This window comes from Vigna angularis, chromosome 4 (genome assembly GCF_016808095.1).
Source record: "Vigna angularis cultivar LongXiaoDou No.4 chromosome 4, ASM1680809v1, whole genome shotgun sequence".
In the NCBI taxonomy this organism is placed as follows: Eukaryota; Viridiplantae; Streptophyta; class Magnoliopsida; order Fabales; family Fabaceae; genus Vigna; species Vigna angularis.
In genome coordinates this window covers 24,227,482-24,245,147 of record NC_068973.1, presented here as the reverse complement: position 1 = coordinate 24,245,147, position 17,666 = coordinate 24,227,482, and the positions used below count along the sequence as shown (strand labels likewise).

General features: G+C 32.6%; 1 protein-coding gene and 1 long non-coding RNA gene across 4 annotated transcripts; one reads left to right on the top strand and one right to left on the bottom strand.

Annotated features, from left to right (window-relative positions):
- The first annotated feature begins 11,863 nt into the window (after positions 1-11,863).
- LOC128196366 (uncharacterized) lies at positions 11,864-12,956 on the top strand. Its single transcript, XR_008248604.1, has 2 exons — positions 11,864-12,390; positions 12,493-12,956. It is a non-coding gene; the product is annotated as an uncharacterized LOC128196366 (long non-coding RNA).
- Positions 12,957-13,174: 218 nt separating this feature from the next.
- On the bottom strand, positions 13,175-15,228 carry LOC108320959 (two-component response regulator ARR17). 3 transcript variants are annotated; one of them, XM_052877067.1, is made up of 6 exons: positions 15,212-15,228; positions 14,379-14,592; positions 14,098-14,174; positions 13,799-13,876; positions 13,650-13,720; positions 13,175-13,532 (listed from the first exon to the last, which is right to left on the bottom strand). In XM_052877067.1, exons 1-6 carry the CDS (start codon positions 15,212-15,214, stop codon positions 13,445-13,447), a joined length of 531 nt encoding a protein of 176 aa, XP_052733027.1. In that variant the 5' UTR covers positions 15,215-15,228; the 3' UTR covers positions 13,175-13,444. The 3 variants fall into 3 exon arrangements, with proteins under 3 accessions (XP_052733027.1, XP_052733028.1, XP_017408055.1); XM_052877068.1 differs by lacking the exon at positions 15,212-15,228 and adding an exon at positions 14,915-15,138; XM_017552566.2 differs by lacking the exon at positions 15,212-15,228 and having other exon boundaries at positions 14,379-15,138.
- Between the last annotated feature and the right edge of the window lie 2,438 nt (positions 15,229-17,666).

The following is a 17,666-nucleotide window of genomic DNA, read 5'->3' as shown; positions in this document are numbered from 1 at the left end:
TTTGAAACTCTCATGTATTGAATTGATTCTTATTATAAAATGCTTTACTTCATTAATTGTTAGGGTTTTTCCTCTTTACTCTATGCATGCTTTGTTTAACTCATTCAATTGCATGATTATTGATTTTGTCACTATGGACACATATGAGAAAATCTAGAACTGGGGAAATTGTCCCAAAAGCAATATTACCTAGACATAGAAATAGGAAGGTTGGTTGCCTTTAAGCTTCTTTGCGAATGTAATGCATGATTAATTGCTAGGGAAACAAGACATTGTGAACTAGTAATTAGGAGTAGGCTTTCTTCACCAAGACATTGGGTTTAAGTTAAATTAGAAAGTGGCATTAACATTAATGAAGAAGATGAATTCATAAATACATGAGAGTGGATAGGATAAGTCGGAAACTCCAACAACATAATCATTCATTATATTATATCAATCACCTTTGCATCTTTCAATCCAATTGATCAAACTTGCATGCATATTTATTTTCCGTAATACAAACACAATGATTTCGCTTACAAGTCCTAATTAATCAAGAAATCATATGAATGTTTAGGCCGTGAGTCTCTAGGGAAACGATACTTGGTCTTACCAACTATTATTACTTGATACGATTTAATACACTTTCCGAAGTTTTAACAACTATTAAAATTCGTCTTGGTTTGTTATTCCGCACTAACAATTCCGTTGCAGCCGCTCTGATAGTATACTGGTGGGTGGATCACGATTCATGAGCATGTCATTTGTATGGTAAACTTTAATTACTTTTCTGTTTCTTTCATATATAACTTATGTATTTTTTATTTCATATGTACACTTCTAACTCTAAATTATCTTACAGGCACAAGCTCTAGGACGGGCGGCCCATGTTGATGAGGTCTTTGCACAAACTCATGTTCGGAAGGGCACTAATGAATTCGTTGATGAAAGATCTCGGAAGACTCATGTAAGCAAATAACACTGCTACTATTAGTAACTTTTCATTTATGTTATTCTATCATTCCCTAACATTGCTTTTAATGTTTGAACAGGAAGAATTTTCTACGAGACTTTCATAGGTTAGATCTGAACATGGGTCAGCTCCTACACTAGATGATGCGAGTAATGCAGAAGACGACATCCGTAGGACACAGTGCTCGGTCGACATCGTTGGTGGGAAGAAAAAGGGACGAGTGTATGGTGCAGGACAACTTGCTGCAAACTATACAACATCGAGAGGAGGTACTCTGAAGTACCAACCTTCTTCTTCCACCATTATTGCTGACGAGGCCGTTGTCCGCCTCACGCAGGCACTGGACCAATGTCACCAGGAAATCATTGATTTGAGAGCAAAGTTTAAAAACTTTAAGGCCCTAGTCATGAGAGTGTTGCCTGAAACTTGACAGGATCAGTTCATTATCCCTCCGACCTAGTGATAACAGTTGAAAAACTGTTATTTCTATACTTAAAATTGACTTCAATTACAACCTTTATGACTTAGAAATTAGCTTGAACTCATGATTTTGTTGAATTACTGGAAATAACAGAGTTGGACAGGTTTTATGCTTGATTTCCTTGTTTTTGCAGGTATTTAGATGAAATTGGTGAAAGAAGTGAAAAGGGATAATGATGGAATCAGAAAAGAACACAAAAAGTGCAAACGAAGAAAAACTGCAAGTAGCGCTCAGTGCAAATTACCACTGAGCGGCACTCGCAAATTACCGTTGAGCGGCACTCGCAAAGAACTGTTGGCACCGCTGAGGGGAGAAAAGCCGCTGAGGGGAAGAAGTGGTCACGCGTTATTACTGCTAAGCGGTATTTACTGCTGAGCGGCACTTTTCTGGACTTGGGCCTACTTTTCTGTATTTTTTAGAATAGTATAAAAGGTTTTAGTTAACCTAGGGTTTGTATCTTTGGCTGGGACGAAGCAAAAACGCACTCTTTCACCCCTTAGAGGAGGATTTTGGATGCTAAGGCTCCTTTCTCAACTTTCTAGGGTTTTATCCTTCACTTTTCCATTGTATTTCATCTAGTTTCACCATGAATATGGTGAACTAAACTTATTTTGTTGTTGGGGAATCAATGTAAATCCTTAGAAACTCTCTTATATGGAATTTGTTCTTCAAGATCATTTTTATGATACATGCTTTCTTTCACTAATAGCTAGGGTTTTTCCTCTTTGCTCAAAGCATGCATTGTTTAACTCATTCGATGTCATGATTATTGGTTTTGTCGATATGGACACATACGAGGAAATCTAGATCTGGGGAATCTCTCCCATCAGTATATTACAAACCTAGACATAAGAGTATGATAGTTGGTTGCCTTTAAGCTTCTGTTCACTATAATTCATGATTAATTGCTAGGGAGAGAAGACATTGTAAACTAGTGATTATGATTAGGCTTTCTTCGCCAAGACATCGGGTTTTAAGTAATTTAGAAAGTGGCATTAACATTAATGAAAAGAATGATGAATTCCTAAATATAAGAGAGTGGATAGGATGAAATTGATAAACCCCAACAACATATTCATCCATATATTTCAATCACGTGTTTTGTTTCTTCTTGCCCATTGATCATCACATGCATACATATTTACTTTTCAGTCTATTGCATTTGAAACTTACAACAATTTGTTCACAAGTCTTAATTCATCAATAAATCACACAATTGTCTAGGTCGTGAGTCCTTTGGGAGAACGATACTTGGTCTTACCAGGTTTACTACTTGATACGATTCGGTTACACTTGCCGAGGGTTAACAAGTTTTTGACTCCGTTTTCGAGGATCGAAGATTTGTTCATCACCCAACCTTGACCCTCCCGGTCACGCGCCGTCCCTTAGCAGCCCACATCAGTGTAACCCTTATCAGTCCAACCCACACCAGTCCAGCCATCTATAGAGGAGCAAGATGATGAAGATCATTCTAATGATAACTATGTAGATTATTAGTTTTATTTTTCTATTGAACATAGTTGTTATAGAAACATTTGGATATTAGAACATTTGAACGTTAGATCATTTGGATGTTAGATCAATTGGATGATTTGGATGTTAGAACATTATGTTAGATTGTTTTATGTTTCATTTATAAATACATGTTCTATTGGTGATTGGATGATTGAGATACACATTATGCAGGTCTGTATGTGGTTGGAAAATGTTATGCAGGTCTATTTGTGCTGTGAACAATTTATGCAGGTTTGTTTGGTTGGATAAGAAATACAATTGTGCTTGAGATTTGCTTGGAACTTACCGAAGGCTTTACCGAAGGCTTTACCGAAGGCTTCAACCCTTCGGAAATATCCGATAATTATCGAAGGCGTATGCCCTTCGGTAATTACCCACGGCCTCCGGTCCTTCGTTCATTACCGTCGCTAAGCCGTCGGTAAGTGGTCAGTACTGACGGCTTCTGGCTGTTACCGAAGGATTATAGCCGTCGGTAATGCCCTTCTTTTTGTAGTATGTATGATTTTTGTTTGTTTTAACCGATTATTTTTGTGCTCTTGTCCTTCATAGGCGCATTTTGTTTTCTCTCTCACTATGACAAAACTTTATTCCAACGAACCCACCTTTTGAAGGTTAGTTATTATTTTCGTTTTCGTTTTGAAGAACTTATTTGTTGAACTTGTTTGTTGTTTTTTTGTTGAACTTGTTTGTTATTGTTGTTTAGTTGAACCTGTTTGTTGTTGTTGTTTGATTGGACTTGTTTGTTGTTAGTTATAATTGTTTGTTGTTGATCCTACACTACACGTTTATAGTTCATGCTTTATAAAATACCAAACACTAAAGTTTGTTGTTTTTTTGCTTTTCAGGTCATAGAGTTGTAAAAAAGGATCAAAATTAATTTAAAAAACAAAAAAAAATTATTAACGTCGAATATTGGCAAAATTCGACGTTAAGTTAACGTTGAATATTAACAAAATTCAACGTAAATTTAACGTCGAATTAAAAAATTCGACGTAAATTTAACGTCTCCTGGTATGACGTCGTTTGCGATTTCGCCCTTAAAAGCCCAAAATATTCGACGTTGTACGCGATATTTGTACTAGTGTTAAAAATTATTTGCATTGTAGATCTTAAAATGACCCAACATTCACTCTGGTTAATAGTTTTTCTATTATTATATATATGGATTTGTGGTAGAAAAAGTTTCTGATACCGTGGTAGCTCGCGCACTTAGCTAATCCTTCCAGATCTCCCAGAAAGCATTGTGTTCTGTTTTTTGAAAAAAAAATGTTTTTTTTTCAAACCTTGCAAAAAATATTTAAGATAGTTAGAATATGAGTTTTGAGCTGAAACTTTTTGTGAGGGTTTTTCATGATTTTTTGGACCTTCATACAAATTTTCAAGTCATTTGGAGTTCATTTAAGCATACTCTCAGTTTTACCTATACCTATGCTATATAAAGAACTAACAACCAAAAACATCAAAAACGTAAAACTAAACTAAACTTGAAGGTAAGTTTAGTGCTGAAATGAAACGTAATAAACATTACAAAGCACCTGTGCACAAAATCAATCGATCAAAACGAAAGAAAATCATATCTAAGCACTTAAGCAACGTTAAATGAAAGAAAACATTGAAGAAAAGGAAGAAATGTTCAAGATGTTGGTTGAAAATGGACATTGAAGATGAGAGACCGCATAGTGGCACAACAGAGAAGTAGTAGAGAAAAAAGGATCTGAAATGTGCAAGTTTGCGAGAAATAACCCTAAAACATGTTATTACCTCGGTTATTTCAGTAATCGTGACAATAAGGGCTCTATGGCCTCAGTTCTCTTAAGAACCACTGCTTAAAGCCTCTAAAAATATTAAAAAAAGAATATGTTATGCCTCGGTTCGCGAAATAATCGAGGCAAAAGTACATTATGAACTGAGATATATATGTTTGTGATAATTGCAAAAATGCCACTATGTCATTTTATGCTTCAATTGTAATGAAACCGATGTCAAATCCGCGAGTTAAACTCCATAATTTTTACTAGTGATAGGTAATCGTAGGACATTAATGAAGGGTTTTTTTGAAACGTTGTAATGATTGTATCAGAGATAAGCAACATGACACTCTTTGTGGGAAGTACAAAAATAATTGAGAATGAGTAGATGTAGTTTCATGCATCTAGAGAGTCTAGGGACTGACATGTTTGTTTATTAATTTTTTTTTATAGTTACACAAGGCATTCATTTGTGATTTACACTTATAAATTTATATGGTATGACAGAAAAAAAAAGATTGTAGTCCAACAAAGACAAAGGCTTAATGATGTATCACGCGTACTCTCGTGAGGTGGCTATGCATTATTGAAGACACAAATAAGAAAGTCTCGTGTATAGGCTTTAGGACTTGAGTCCCCTAACCTAGTACCTACACTTGCTAGGTACGACATGTGGAAGGCTGCTCAAACTAAGTCTAATAGGCACATGACATCATAATTAGCTCAATTGATAGATTGCAAGTACAAAATCTAAACCTAAAACCATAGTTTTTATGTAGTGCTTTATGTAACAAACTTGACTATGTGGTGCAGATTGAGTTAGTTGAGCAACAAACTTAGGGTTCCTTTGTTGGCCAAGGTAGGGACAATATACTCACAACGACCATTGGAAATTTAAAGCAATCAGGTCGTGTACATGGTGTTAGAGGTGCAATTGGTCTTCGTGAATACAAAGAAGTAGAGAATCCTCGAGTCAGGAGGTGTTGAAGATGGAGCTCCAAATGAAGGAAAGACTCAACCAACATATGAGTGTTATGAAGTAACTCTTCATGAAACAACTACAATAACAACAAGAAATACAAATAACACTTGAAAAAATGTTTCAGTCCATGACCTAGGAGAACATGGACTGACCAACTGAAGCTTGATGTAATCATGGGACTTTTGAAATTAATGAGAATTAGGCTTTCTGAAATAGAAACTATTCTCTCTTGAAAGTCATATGCTAAAGAGTCCAAAGACTCCCTCTAGCCACCTTCCAAGCACACTCTCTCACTTCCATTTTCCAAATTCCACGGTGCTTCTCCTCCACGACGTACTCCTTCCTTGAATCCGCTTTAGGCACGCGTCAGGCTCCTTCAGCCACGCGTTCTCTGTGACATCACCTTCAGCGCATCACTTCCACTTTTCTACTCGCGCATCCTCATTACTAACATTTCCACTTCGAAGAAACCTCCTCTGCTAGGGTTTCTCCCTCTTAAAAGCATCATCATCACAGTAAGCCTCTACTCCATTTATCTCTTCACAGATTCACCTCTTCATCATCTATAAGCATCATTTCATCACAGATTCCACGTTCAAACTCTATTTTATCTTGCTTCTATCATTGCAACCCTACATCCAGGTTATCCACCGAATATCATCTTCTCCACTAGGGTTTCTTCTCCCTTCCTCCTTCATTTTCATTGTTCCTTCATTTTTCACCGAACAAACCTTATTTCCTCCGTTCATCCTTCTTTTCCACCGTTCAATCAGTCATTTGAACCGATTAATCGGTTTATATTGAGTCTCCTCACCATTTTAGGGTTTCTTCGTGTCCAATTTGACTTTTCCCTCTTTTCTAGGGTTCGTTCATGATTTTAGGGTTTTCTGCAATCGATTTTGATTCTCTCAGTTTCCTTCGAGTCAGCTCGCAATCTAGAGCTTCGTCTACATTCCACTGCGTATTTTCTTCGTCGGAGAAGCTTCGAGGAGGTCCGAATCGTGCTCGCACAGCTTCTATCGTCATCTTCTCGGGCGCTCGTCCATCAAAGCTTCAACAGGTCGTCATATAAGCACAAAAGGCTCATGCTCTACTACAGATCATACTGACTACACTTGTTAGTATGAGCTATTGGTCGATAGAGATCCCCTACGCTTAGTGACTGTAGGACGACAACTTAAAGTAGGGTAGAATATTCATGGTGTTCCTCTACTGCCCCAATACGCGCATGTGATGATTGACGAAGTTCTAGATCCTCATGCTCAAGTGCTTATGCTAACTTTAGAAATCCAATTCGTGGGGGAGACTTTAGGCATATTTATAGCTTGACCTAAACCATTGATCATGTCATACTTTGGCCACCATAGGTACTACATTGTTATTCTTAGTAATTTTATGTAACATTTTATAAATGAATGATTCATAAATTTGAAAATCTTTATCATAATTCCCCTGTCCTGAGAAGTAGGTAATGAGTCAATTTGTTATCCATGAAGAAGATGACATGGCATAAGCATATGATGATCCTCTAGTAAAGCTCGTGAAGAAATAGCACAGGTTGAATATATATGACCAATAGAGCTAAAGTGAGAGTTGAGAATATTTGACCTTTATTGTCATGTGTCAGTGTACATTACTCTAAATGACGCACTAGAGGTCATTAAGGGAGATAGGATGTTGAATATTTCAATAGTACAATTATGGTGAATGTAAGACTTTCATTGTCTTCCATATTTAAATCTTGAAATTGTTACTTGTAAATATATATATATATATATATATATATATATATATATATATATATATATATATATGCACACAGTTATTGTCGATCAACGTCAGACTTCCATGTAAGGATTTATTGAACATCAGACCATTCAACCTTCCAGAAATATAATTGATCACAACCAAATTTATTTGCAAACATGGATGTTTGAGTCAAAAAGATAGATGTACCTTGTGCCATACATTGATGGATATGTGTTTCTGAAAATATTTTATGAATGTGTACTTAATTAATCGACTAACTATTTGTGATTCATGATAGGGCGTATTGGCAACTAATGGTCATCATATCAAGACAATGCATAATTTATGGTTTTGTTCCCTACATAAGAAGAGGAAACCTAACTTGAAATTCATGTTACAAACGTAAGTGTTACTTTTTTTTATATCATCTACTTAGTTATATTAACATTAACCTACATTTCAAATTTAATTAGAGTTGTTGGTAAGCCCAAAGCACAACAAATTCAAGTACTATATCTGAAGGTTGGAACTCATTGATCTTTAAGTTATTAATTTTTGCATGTCAATTGATGATCATTCTATGTGATTATTTTCTTTGTCATGTTTGTAACAAGCCACCAAATTCATGGGCACGTGACTATTGTGTCATGTCTTGGATCAAAACCATTATTTGAGTAGGAATTAGAGATGATTTGACTCAGGTAAATAATATATACCTTTCACATATTATAAATCACATTAAATTTAAACATTAGAATGCAAACATAATGAATGTGTGTTATTTTTGCAATGCTTCAAAAATCCTTCACCTATAATGGATGACTCAATGAAGAAGATCCTTCATCTTTTTGAATGATGGAGTTAGAGCCCACAATAGCAAGCAATTGTACTTTTCTTCAAGACTTTGATTAGTTTAGTTTTAATAGTTTTAGTTTTGATAGTTTTAGTTATGATAACTTTAGTTTTAGTGTTAGTTTTGATTAGTTCATGTTTTAATTTTGAAACTATGTTGGAAACATTCAGAACAAAAAGTTGTGCTAGACGTTTGTTGTTTTTCAGGTTTGGAAAAATTGTAAAAACAAAAACATCATTTAAAAAAAGCTACAATTGGCATATGTTAGTACATTAACAAACATTAATTGACGTTAGACTATACCATGGTCAACATCAGTTGACATATGTTAATGCACTAAGAAACATCAATTATAGCACATTTTTTGTTAGAAGTGGTGCGAATTAGACGTCGGTATGTTGTATAGTATATTGTCAGTTGACGTCAGATTCTCCCACAATCAAAACTTAGTCTTATGTTAAAGGTAAAAAATAACGAACGTCAAAATTCATTTCTGTAGTATGTACTTTTTATAGTAGTGCAAATTTTTGGTTATTTTTCTCAAATACGTCCATCACTTTTTTTTGTCTCAATTAGGTTCCTATTTTTGAAAATTTTAAGCAATGAGGTCCTTGTCGTTAGTTTTGTACTAAAACTATTAAAAAGGTGTCATGTGTCAGCTCGTGGTTTTTTTGAATTTTTTAAATTATTTTTATTTTAATTATTTATTTTTTATTTTTTATTTTTTTTAAAATAAAAAATTTATCACGTGTCAAGTTGACATTGTGTCATGTGGCAATGACAGTGTGACGTGACATTGTCACTGCCACGTGCCATTATCAAGCCATTTATCATTGCATTTGTCTCAATTTGGTCCCTATATATTTATTTTGTCTTAATTTGTTCCCTATATTTTTATTTTGTTTTAATTTGGCCCTACTCTTTTAACAAATTAAACAATGTTGTTTCTCTCAAAATTCAAACAAAATTTAATTTATATATAAATCTTTACAAAAAAATTTACACTTGATATTTTTATTAGAAAAATAAAAAAATTACGAACTAACAATGACATGTTTTTATTTATATAACACTGAAAAATATAACTTGGTTGCATTAAAGTTTTTAAAACAAAATTTAAATTGAGACAAATAAAAATAAAGAATTTCATTTAAATTTTTCTACAAAATTAAACAACAAATGAAATCATTTAATCTAAATAATATAAATGAGAAAAAACTATAAAAGTTAACATTTGAATAATAAATATTTTTGTGAAAGTGATCTATACAAAAATATTCTCGGTACTTCCTCAACAATTCATAAAAAAATTCTAGAGTTAAATATTTAGATTTGGAATACATCATTACCAATGATTCACTTAACAGAAACAAATTTAAAGACAAGAATTTGAAAAACGTACATACCGTTATTTCAATTGAGAAAGAAAAAAAATTAGGACTAAATTGAGACAAATTAAAAATACAAGAACCAAATTAAGACAAATTAAAAATACAAGGACCAAATTGAGACAAATGTAATGACACGTGATCTAACAGCGACATGTGGCACTAGTAGTGTCATGTCACACTGTCATTGCCATGTGACTTAAAATGTGGCAAATTTTTTATTTTTCAAAATAAATAAATAATAAAAATAATATTAATTAAAAAAATATTTAAAAAATTCAAAAAAACCATGAGCTGACACATGACACCTCTTTAATGTGTGAGTACTAAACCTATGTGATAAAAGTCTCCGAAAATAAGGATTATCAGAATGATTAAATCTTTAAAAAAAATACTCTTTATACCTAATTTTGCCTATTCATAATTAGTTTGTAACTAAATCCTTCTCATTTCCTTTTTGATCAACATATTATTTCCATTATCATCGTGTTAATATGGTCTCGACCAAATAACTGAAAATTTTCTTTTCATAATAAATTTTTTTATTTACTGCATTCAAAATAGGCTTGGTCAAATAAATGAACCATTCTTTTCTAATACATTTTCATCTACTTTTTTATTTTTGAAATTAGGTTAATTAGTGTGGATAAGAGATGTGAAGGCGCTACCAAAGCAGTAGAACATTTATTTTCACAATAGACTTTTCATCAACCATGTCTCTTTGAGTTTGAGATACAATATTTGTCTAGGTGATTTCACCAAAAAATAAAATTGGACATTTTCTTTAAGATTCTTCATGTCGTTCAGTATTTATCATCATACAACGGAAATGACCCACCAAACTAAATTTGTCAAATTAAGAGATAAAGAGGTAATTAAGACTTTGTGTCGATATTAAAGTCATATTTAATTCATTACGTACTTATGATTCATCACTTAAGCATTGAAATTTCTAATGCATATTACAGTAATTGGTCTAACACTGAATTCAATGAAAGGCATATCTTGAACTTAAAAAGGGAAACCAAAAATAAAACAAAGAAAAGAACAAAAGGATCAAGAACAAAGAAACAGAGCTTTATCATAAAAAAGGTTATTTTAAACCCTTGGAAGAGATCCCAATAATCTTGCTTATATTACTTAAACCTTGTAAGTATTACTTTTATTTTCTCTACTTCAATAACCAAGGCTTCATGTTCTTACCAAATTTCTATCTACCCACTTTTGACTTACAAAAGCAGGCCCAAGAAAATTCTTGTTATCAACCTTCACACGCAAAAAACACGCAGAGCAAGTTGCGTGTCACAGAATCATTTGATGTGCAGATAAGCCGCAACTAACAAAAACAAAATTAAGCATTCTCATAACACTAGTAAAATGGTAAATTTAGATGTATTATTAAGTGATTTACAAAAAATATGTAAATCCAAATTATGGATTGGCTCAATGCTCATTTTAGTTATAGTCTCTACTAATTACCATGGCGTGATATATAGTTAACAAGTGGTCACACTCTTTAAGCATTTAATTAAGGATTCGGTTTTCGTTATTTAAGAATAATTTAATTACTCATCAATATGTTATGTCTATGGAAAGTGTATGGGTATTTGTATAATAAAATACGTGTGTTGGTTTGGTAATCCATTATGGATAGACATAAGTAATGATATTGTGCGACATAAAATAATTAATTTTCATGATTGCAGTTCGTTTACGAGCCATTAAATAACAGTTATTGATTATATTCATAAATTTCTCTCTTTTTTTCCCTATAAACTATGATTTATTAAACAAAGATTATGGTATATTGCATTGGGGAACAGTCATTATCAAAGTCTTTAATTTGACAATTGGCATGTCTGAATGCACATGATGAAAATGTTATTGTTCTTTTGCAGAGTTTCTTCATTTTTCGTATCAACACTCTTTAAGGAACTGAATTTACGTATAGTACTAGTACATCTCATTCACCTCCAATTGCTACGTCATTTCTATGCTCTTTCCAACTTCTATACGTAAGTTGATGCTAACCAAACAGCACAAAAAGAGGAACATAACGGATAAGGTATGAATTACGTTCTATATTACAATAGCTTTTTATAAAAATTAATTAACGTATTTCTTTAATTTAATAGTTCGAGTGTTCAAACAAGGAATTTGTTTTAAGAAAAAATGGAAAGAGAGAGTAGAAAGACATTCATTTTCAATTTCTAAAATAATAATATTGAAGAAGGAAACATAAACTATATATACAGTAAAACGGATGTAAATAAACATATTGATTCGCGAATAGTCACATTCATAATTATAATAAATGAGTTTGATTGCAACCTGTGAGATGAAAAATGAAATCAATAATTAAAGCTTCCATGATGAACAAGCAAAAGAATAAGAGAATGTGAGAAAAGCAGTAAAAGCACGAAACATGTTAAAAAGAGAGAGAGAAAGAGAAATAAGATTGGCTGAGAAAACGCGTAAAAGGGTCTCTCTAGTTCAGATCTCAACTAGCCCACAATAAACATTCCCATACCTCACACTGTGGCAGCCTCACAAATCGAATATTCTTAGCTTCAATTTTCGTATTTATTTTTGTTTTTCTTTTTCAAAGAATCACTATCTTTTTCTTTCTCCAAGAGACACTGCATCTGATGCTGTTTCCCTCACCATCTTGACAAAAGTTTTGTGGTGCCTGCCTTCAAGCTATCACCAAAAATTTAAGGTAAAATGACAGTATTTTTGTTACACTCATGTTAAAGTCTTGTTTTTGTGATTCTAGTACTGATAATAGTTTCTGGGTTTGTGTTTGTTTTTTTAATGTTAGAAATGGATCAACAAGTTGAGAGGCAGAAGCGTAGCAAGGAGATGAAGAGGAAGAGTAGTAGGGTGAAGAAGACTAACAAGATAGTGACATGTTGTCGCTGCCCCTGTCGTGCGGCATCATGCATGTTCCGAGGTATTGGGAGGTGCGTGTTTGTCTCATGTTACCCTGTTGTGCAGTGCTTGGGTTTGGACGAACACAGACATCGCCACCACCATCACCATGGCAAGCACTTTGATTGGTGACAAACCACAAAGGTTATAGGAATCAATGCATACTTTATTCGTGTTTTTCGGGATTTAAGATTTAGGAAAGGTTGAGAGGGATGAATAAATGGTCCTCACTGCTCACTTTTGTTCTTTATCTTTCTTCTGTTTTATATAATTCTTTTCATGATAGATGAACAATTCGAAATTTTGTAAGAGTTGGTTTAATGTGATTCAGCCATCTCTTTTGGTTATGGAAAATTGTATACAAATTATTATTCATGGATATTGCAATTCAGCCATCTTTGGCAACAGGAAAACTCTGCAATCTGCATAACCACCATTTTCTGCATCAAGAGAAATTGGGGGTCAGGATTTGCAACTACCAATTTTATTTTATTTTACTTTTATCGTGGGACTAAAAGTGAGTACCGTTGATACCGAGAAGATCAAATGAAACTTTGAAAAGGAACATGAAATATATATTCTAGGAAATTTAATAAATTGGAATGTGTAGGTCAATACAAGAAAGAGTGGAGAAAGTAAAGCATGTTCAAAACAATGAAATGCATTCCTACACCTAAACTAGTACCACTATTAGAGGGTAACATTCTGGTTAAGGCCTATATATTTTAGCAGTAGACGGCAATGATAAATTCTGGGTTCTGGAGTTCTTCTGCCCACAACCAGACCACAGATCTCAGAGTTGTGTTCTTGCCTAGACTTTCTTAAAGTCAAATTTCACTTTCTCAATTCATTAACTGACATGTCAGTTTCTTTACATCAGATTGTTTGAGGGGCTTTAAGATGAACATCTGAGCTCCTTCTTCCAGACACCTGTTTTCAGCAGAGCAACCACAGAGCACATTTAACAACATAATAGACTTATTGACCCAAATAACTGTCATCGAACAATGGTATATAGCACAATATATAAGGAATGTTTGGAATTACTTGTTAATCCGTGTCGGTATGTTCTCAGAAGACATTATCACTACAGGAACCTCCTTCATTACAGATGATTCCTGTTTAAAGTAGAATGCAGGTTGTGGGGCTATTAATGAATGTATCTATGCGCAAAAAAGAATAAAAAGCAGTAGTACCTTAATTTTCTTAAGTAGCTCATAGCCTGTCATTCCTGGCATGCAATAGTCTGTGATTACCAAATTTACTTTGGATCTCTGCAAAGCAGCAGATAGTATTAACCAGTAGCACCAACTACCAGCTTGGTAAAATGAATGTAGTACAACAATAGAACCCAGATTAATGTATGTTAAACATTGAAATCTCTTAAAGGTGTAAACATTTATCAACAAATGTATAATGTTACATTACACAGTTAAGAAACATAACAGTGTCACACATGTTGGTAAGCATTGTTTAATATGAAATGAAGACTTACACCGTTCATGCTGTTCTGTCCACCACTTGTCAAGCCCAATAACTCCAATGCCCTTGGCCCATTTTCTGCAGTTGTAACTGCAGCAAATAAATAGCATTAGCAATCAACAATGGCAAAAAATTGAACCCCAAACCCAAGGAAAAGGCCCATTCAAAACAACTTCCCGAACAGAACCCCAAAATGAAAGCGTCAAACACAACATGCAGAACCACCCACAAGGGTGATATTAAGCACTTTGATTTTTGAAGACGGAAACGTATAAAAGTGGCCTAAAGGTGTACCTTTGCAAGAGGAATTCCTGAGGAGTTTCTCAACGAGTTTTCGATCAATAAGGTTGTCGTCGACGGCCAAAACATGAGGAACATCGTGAGCAGTTTCCATGACCCAATTTGAAGAAGAAGGTGCAGCCATGCGTTGATGTTGTTGGTGGTGCGTTGGAGATAGTTGTAATAAATAAGCAGAGGAATGAATGGTACTGTGTCCCCGTTTTGCTCTCTAGTGAGTAGTAAATGTTAGTATTACAGTAATACTAACAACATAGAGAGATGCAGAAAATGCAGAAAGGTAAACAAATGAACAGAGTTGGAAGCAATTAATAAAGGAGACTGCAATAATATTAATTGTATAGAAGAAGAGGACGAAGGGAAAAACAAAAGGGTTGGGTGACAAGACGTGTATAAATGAAGAGAGAAAAGCAGAGAGAAACATATGTTGGAAGTCACAAGAGTTGTATGAAGGTAAGGATATGGTGTGTGAGAGTGTATCTATATATTAGACATGTATGTATATGCAGAGAAGACAGAGAGAGTAAATGGACATGAATTCGAAGGTGGTTGGTGGGCGAGGAATTTTAGAAAACCCAGAGAGAGAGAGAGAGAGAGAGAGAGAGAGAGAGAAAGAGAGAATCGGGTCACAGATATTTCGTGATCCTTTTCGGGTATCTAGGATTTGATTCAGTCCCCACCCTGCGTGTTCAAATGCCACAACACTCTCATCATCAATTCATCTCTCTCCTCTCTCTCTCTCTTTCTCTCGTTTCATTTATAGTTTCTATCTTAATTTTTTGTCTCTCTTTGACGAGATTTCAGCATCACTGTCTGCATTCTGATCTCACCATTCATGCACGTTTCTGAGATCCTCACACCCAACTCTCTTCATCCTCAAACGCAAAACCTAATGCCCCCTCTTCTGCTTTCTTCCATACCATTCAACACACACTGTAAAAACAGGGAAACTCATATTCACTATTTTTAATTACATATTCACTAAAATTTTATATAAATTTTCCCTTTCTTTAGAAATCCTCTTGTCTCTCAATTTTACGTTACACCTATACTTTCTTAAAATTTTTAAATCATTACAATGCTCTTCCTAGAACGGATGCATGTATAATGTAAAAACGTAGTACAATTTAAAAAAAAACACATAAAATCTTAATTTAATTTACTTAGAAAGTACAAAGAGTTGGTGGAAATAGTTAGAAATATAATAAAAAATTATTATCTTTTTGAAGTGCAATTAGAAAAAAAAAACGAGAGAAATATGATCGAAAATATGTGATAAATAAAATAAATATATGAATAGGATCCATTACTTCAAAAATAATTATACTATGTGTACGTTCTTTTTTTATTTTTTTATCAAATCAGAAATTAAAGTTAGATTAGTTTTCTTTTTTCAGGATTAAAATGATTGTCTAGATCTACAAATAAAAATTCAAACATGAAATATGACTTATTTGTATTAAACACATTATTTATTTAACTTTTGTCATATATCCTATCCTATATCTTATTAACAAAGCAAGACTCAAGGCTGAAAGAGACGAGGGAAAGAGTGGATAGAAATAAAAATAAAATGAATTTTAAAAGTGTTTGTTGAAGAAAAATAAAATATACATGAAGAGAGATGAAGAATATCAGTGGATCTACTCAGTTTTTAATTCTCTCTTTACTATTTTTGTCCTATCAAATAAAAAAAATTAAATCAATTTTCTTTATTTTCACAACTTTTTTTCCAACAAAACAAATAATGAGAATTCATTTAAAAGATTCTATATCAATTAATGATATGATTAAATACAAATTAGTTTTGGAAGATTGAATTAGGGCCAAAATATAAATTTTATAATAGAATTGGAATCTATTCTTACTATTATTGATAGGATTATTTGATCACTCATTAGCATTGGCATCACTTATTTACATAACATATTGCATGTATAAATAAAAAATGAAGACAGATTTAATTTCAAATTATAAAGACCCTAACAATTAGTGTTTTTTTTTTCATTTTTTATTTCTTTTTCTCTTTTTTTTAACACATAAGATTGACTTAAATAGTTTATTAGTATAACAAACACACACAAATAAGATTGACTTAAATAGTTTATTAGTATAACAGATAATTGATAATTAAGTATTTGTTTAATAATTTTATGGTCTTATTAGCATTTTTATATGTTAGAGTTTATTCATTAATAGAAAAATATTAGAGTTTATTTGGAACTTGATTAAATTAAGATATCGTGCATGACTTATTCTTATAGCCTCCCATATTTGTTGGGTCTTGATAAGTGTATTAGGAATGTGATTAATCGTACAACAATCATTTTTTAAATATAATACCTCATAAAAAAAAACTATTTTTCTTTTTTATTTTCTATTTTGTTGTATGTAATAGATATGATCAAATTAAAGATTAATAAAAATAAAATATTGGACAAGGATAAATCTCTTTGCACGAATCTTATATTATCCAAAATATAAAGATCACAAAATTTTCTTCGTAGATAAAAGATTGTCTCCACAGTGGATATTGTTTTTAAAGTCTAAAAGACAGAGAAGAGTGAACATAAGACAAAATTTGATAAAAAAAAAAAAAAGAGCTTACATGATTTATCTAAGCACCTTTTGGCCTTTGAGAAAATAATTATAATATCATCCATCCATTAAGTTAGATTCTCAGTAAAAAAATATTTTCGTAAATATTTTCTCTATAAGATAATTGTTTTAGTATTTTTCTATAAAAGATTTTTTGTTTGTCGTCAGAAATAATACCTCAAAAATATTATTAGAAAATCCAAGTAATTAAGTTAGTGTCATAGAAAACTTACTATTCTTAATCTTAATACTAGTTTAGATTTAGAAGGTTTACCAAGAAGAACCTTGTATACTTGTTAAATAAAAAGTAACGAAGAAAAATACTTGTTACAATCAAGTTTAATCATATATTGTGAAACTCTTCAAGAATTTTACCGAAAGAGAATTGAAATAGTTAAAGTGAATAAATTAATATAAAAAAGTAAATCTTTTTCCATCAATGAAATATTAAAGTTCTTTTTCTTTCTTAACTGGTATAAATTGTAATATTACTGAACAGAACACTATAATTGCGAATTATCGAATAATGTATAATATTGAAGTTATTTGTTCGCTTAATTGATATAAATTGAAATACTTTAAAAAGACATATGCTTAACTGCTAATTGAGGTTGATTAAGGTAAACTGTGATCTCATTCATGAAGTTTGTTATTATTTCATCAAAATAATTCATTAAATAGATATAT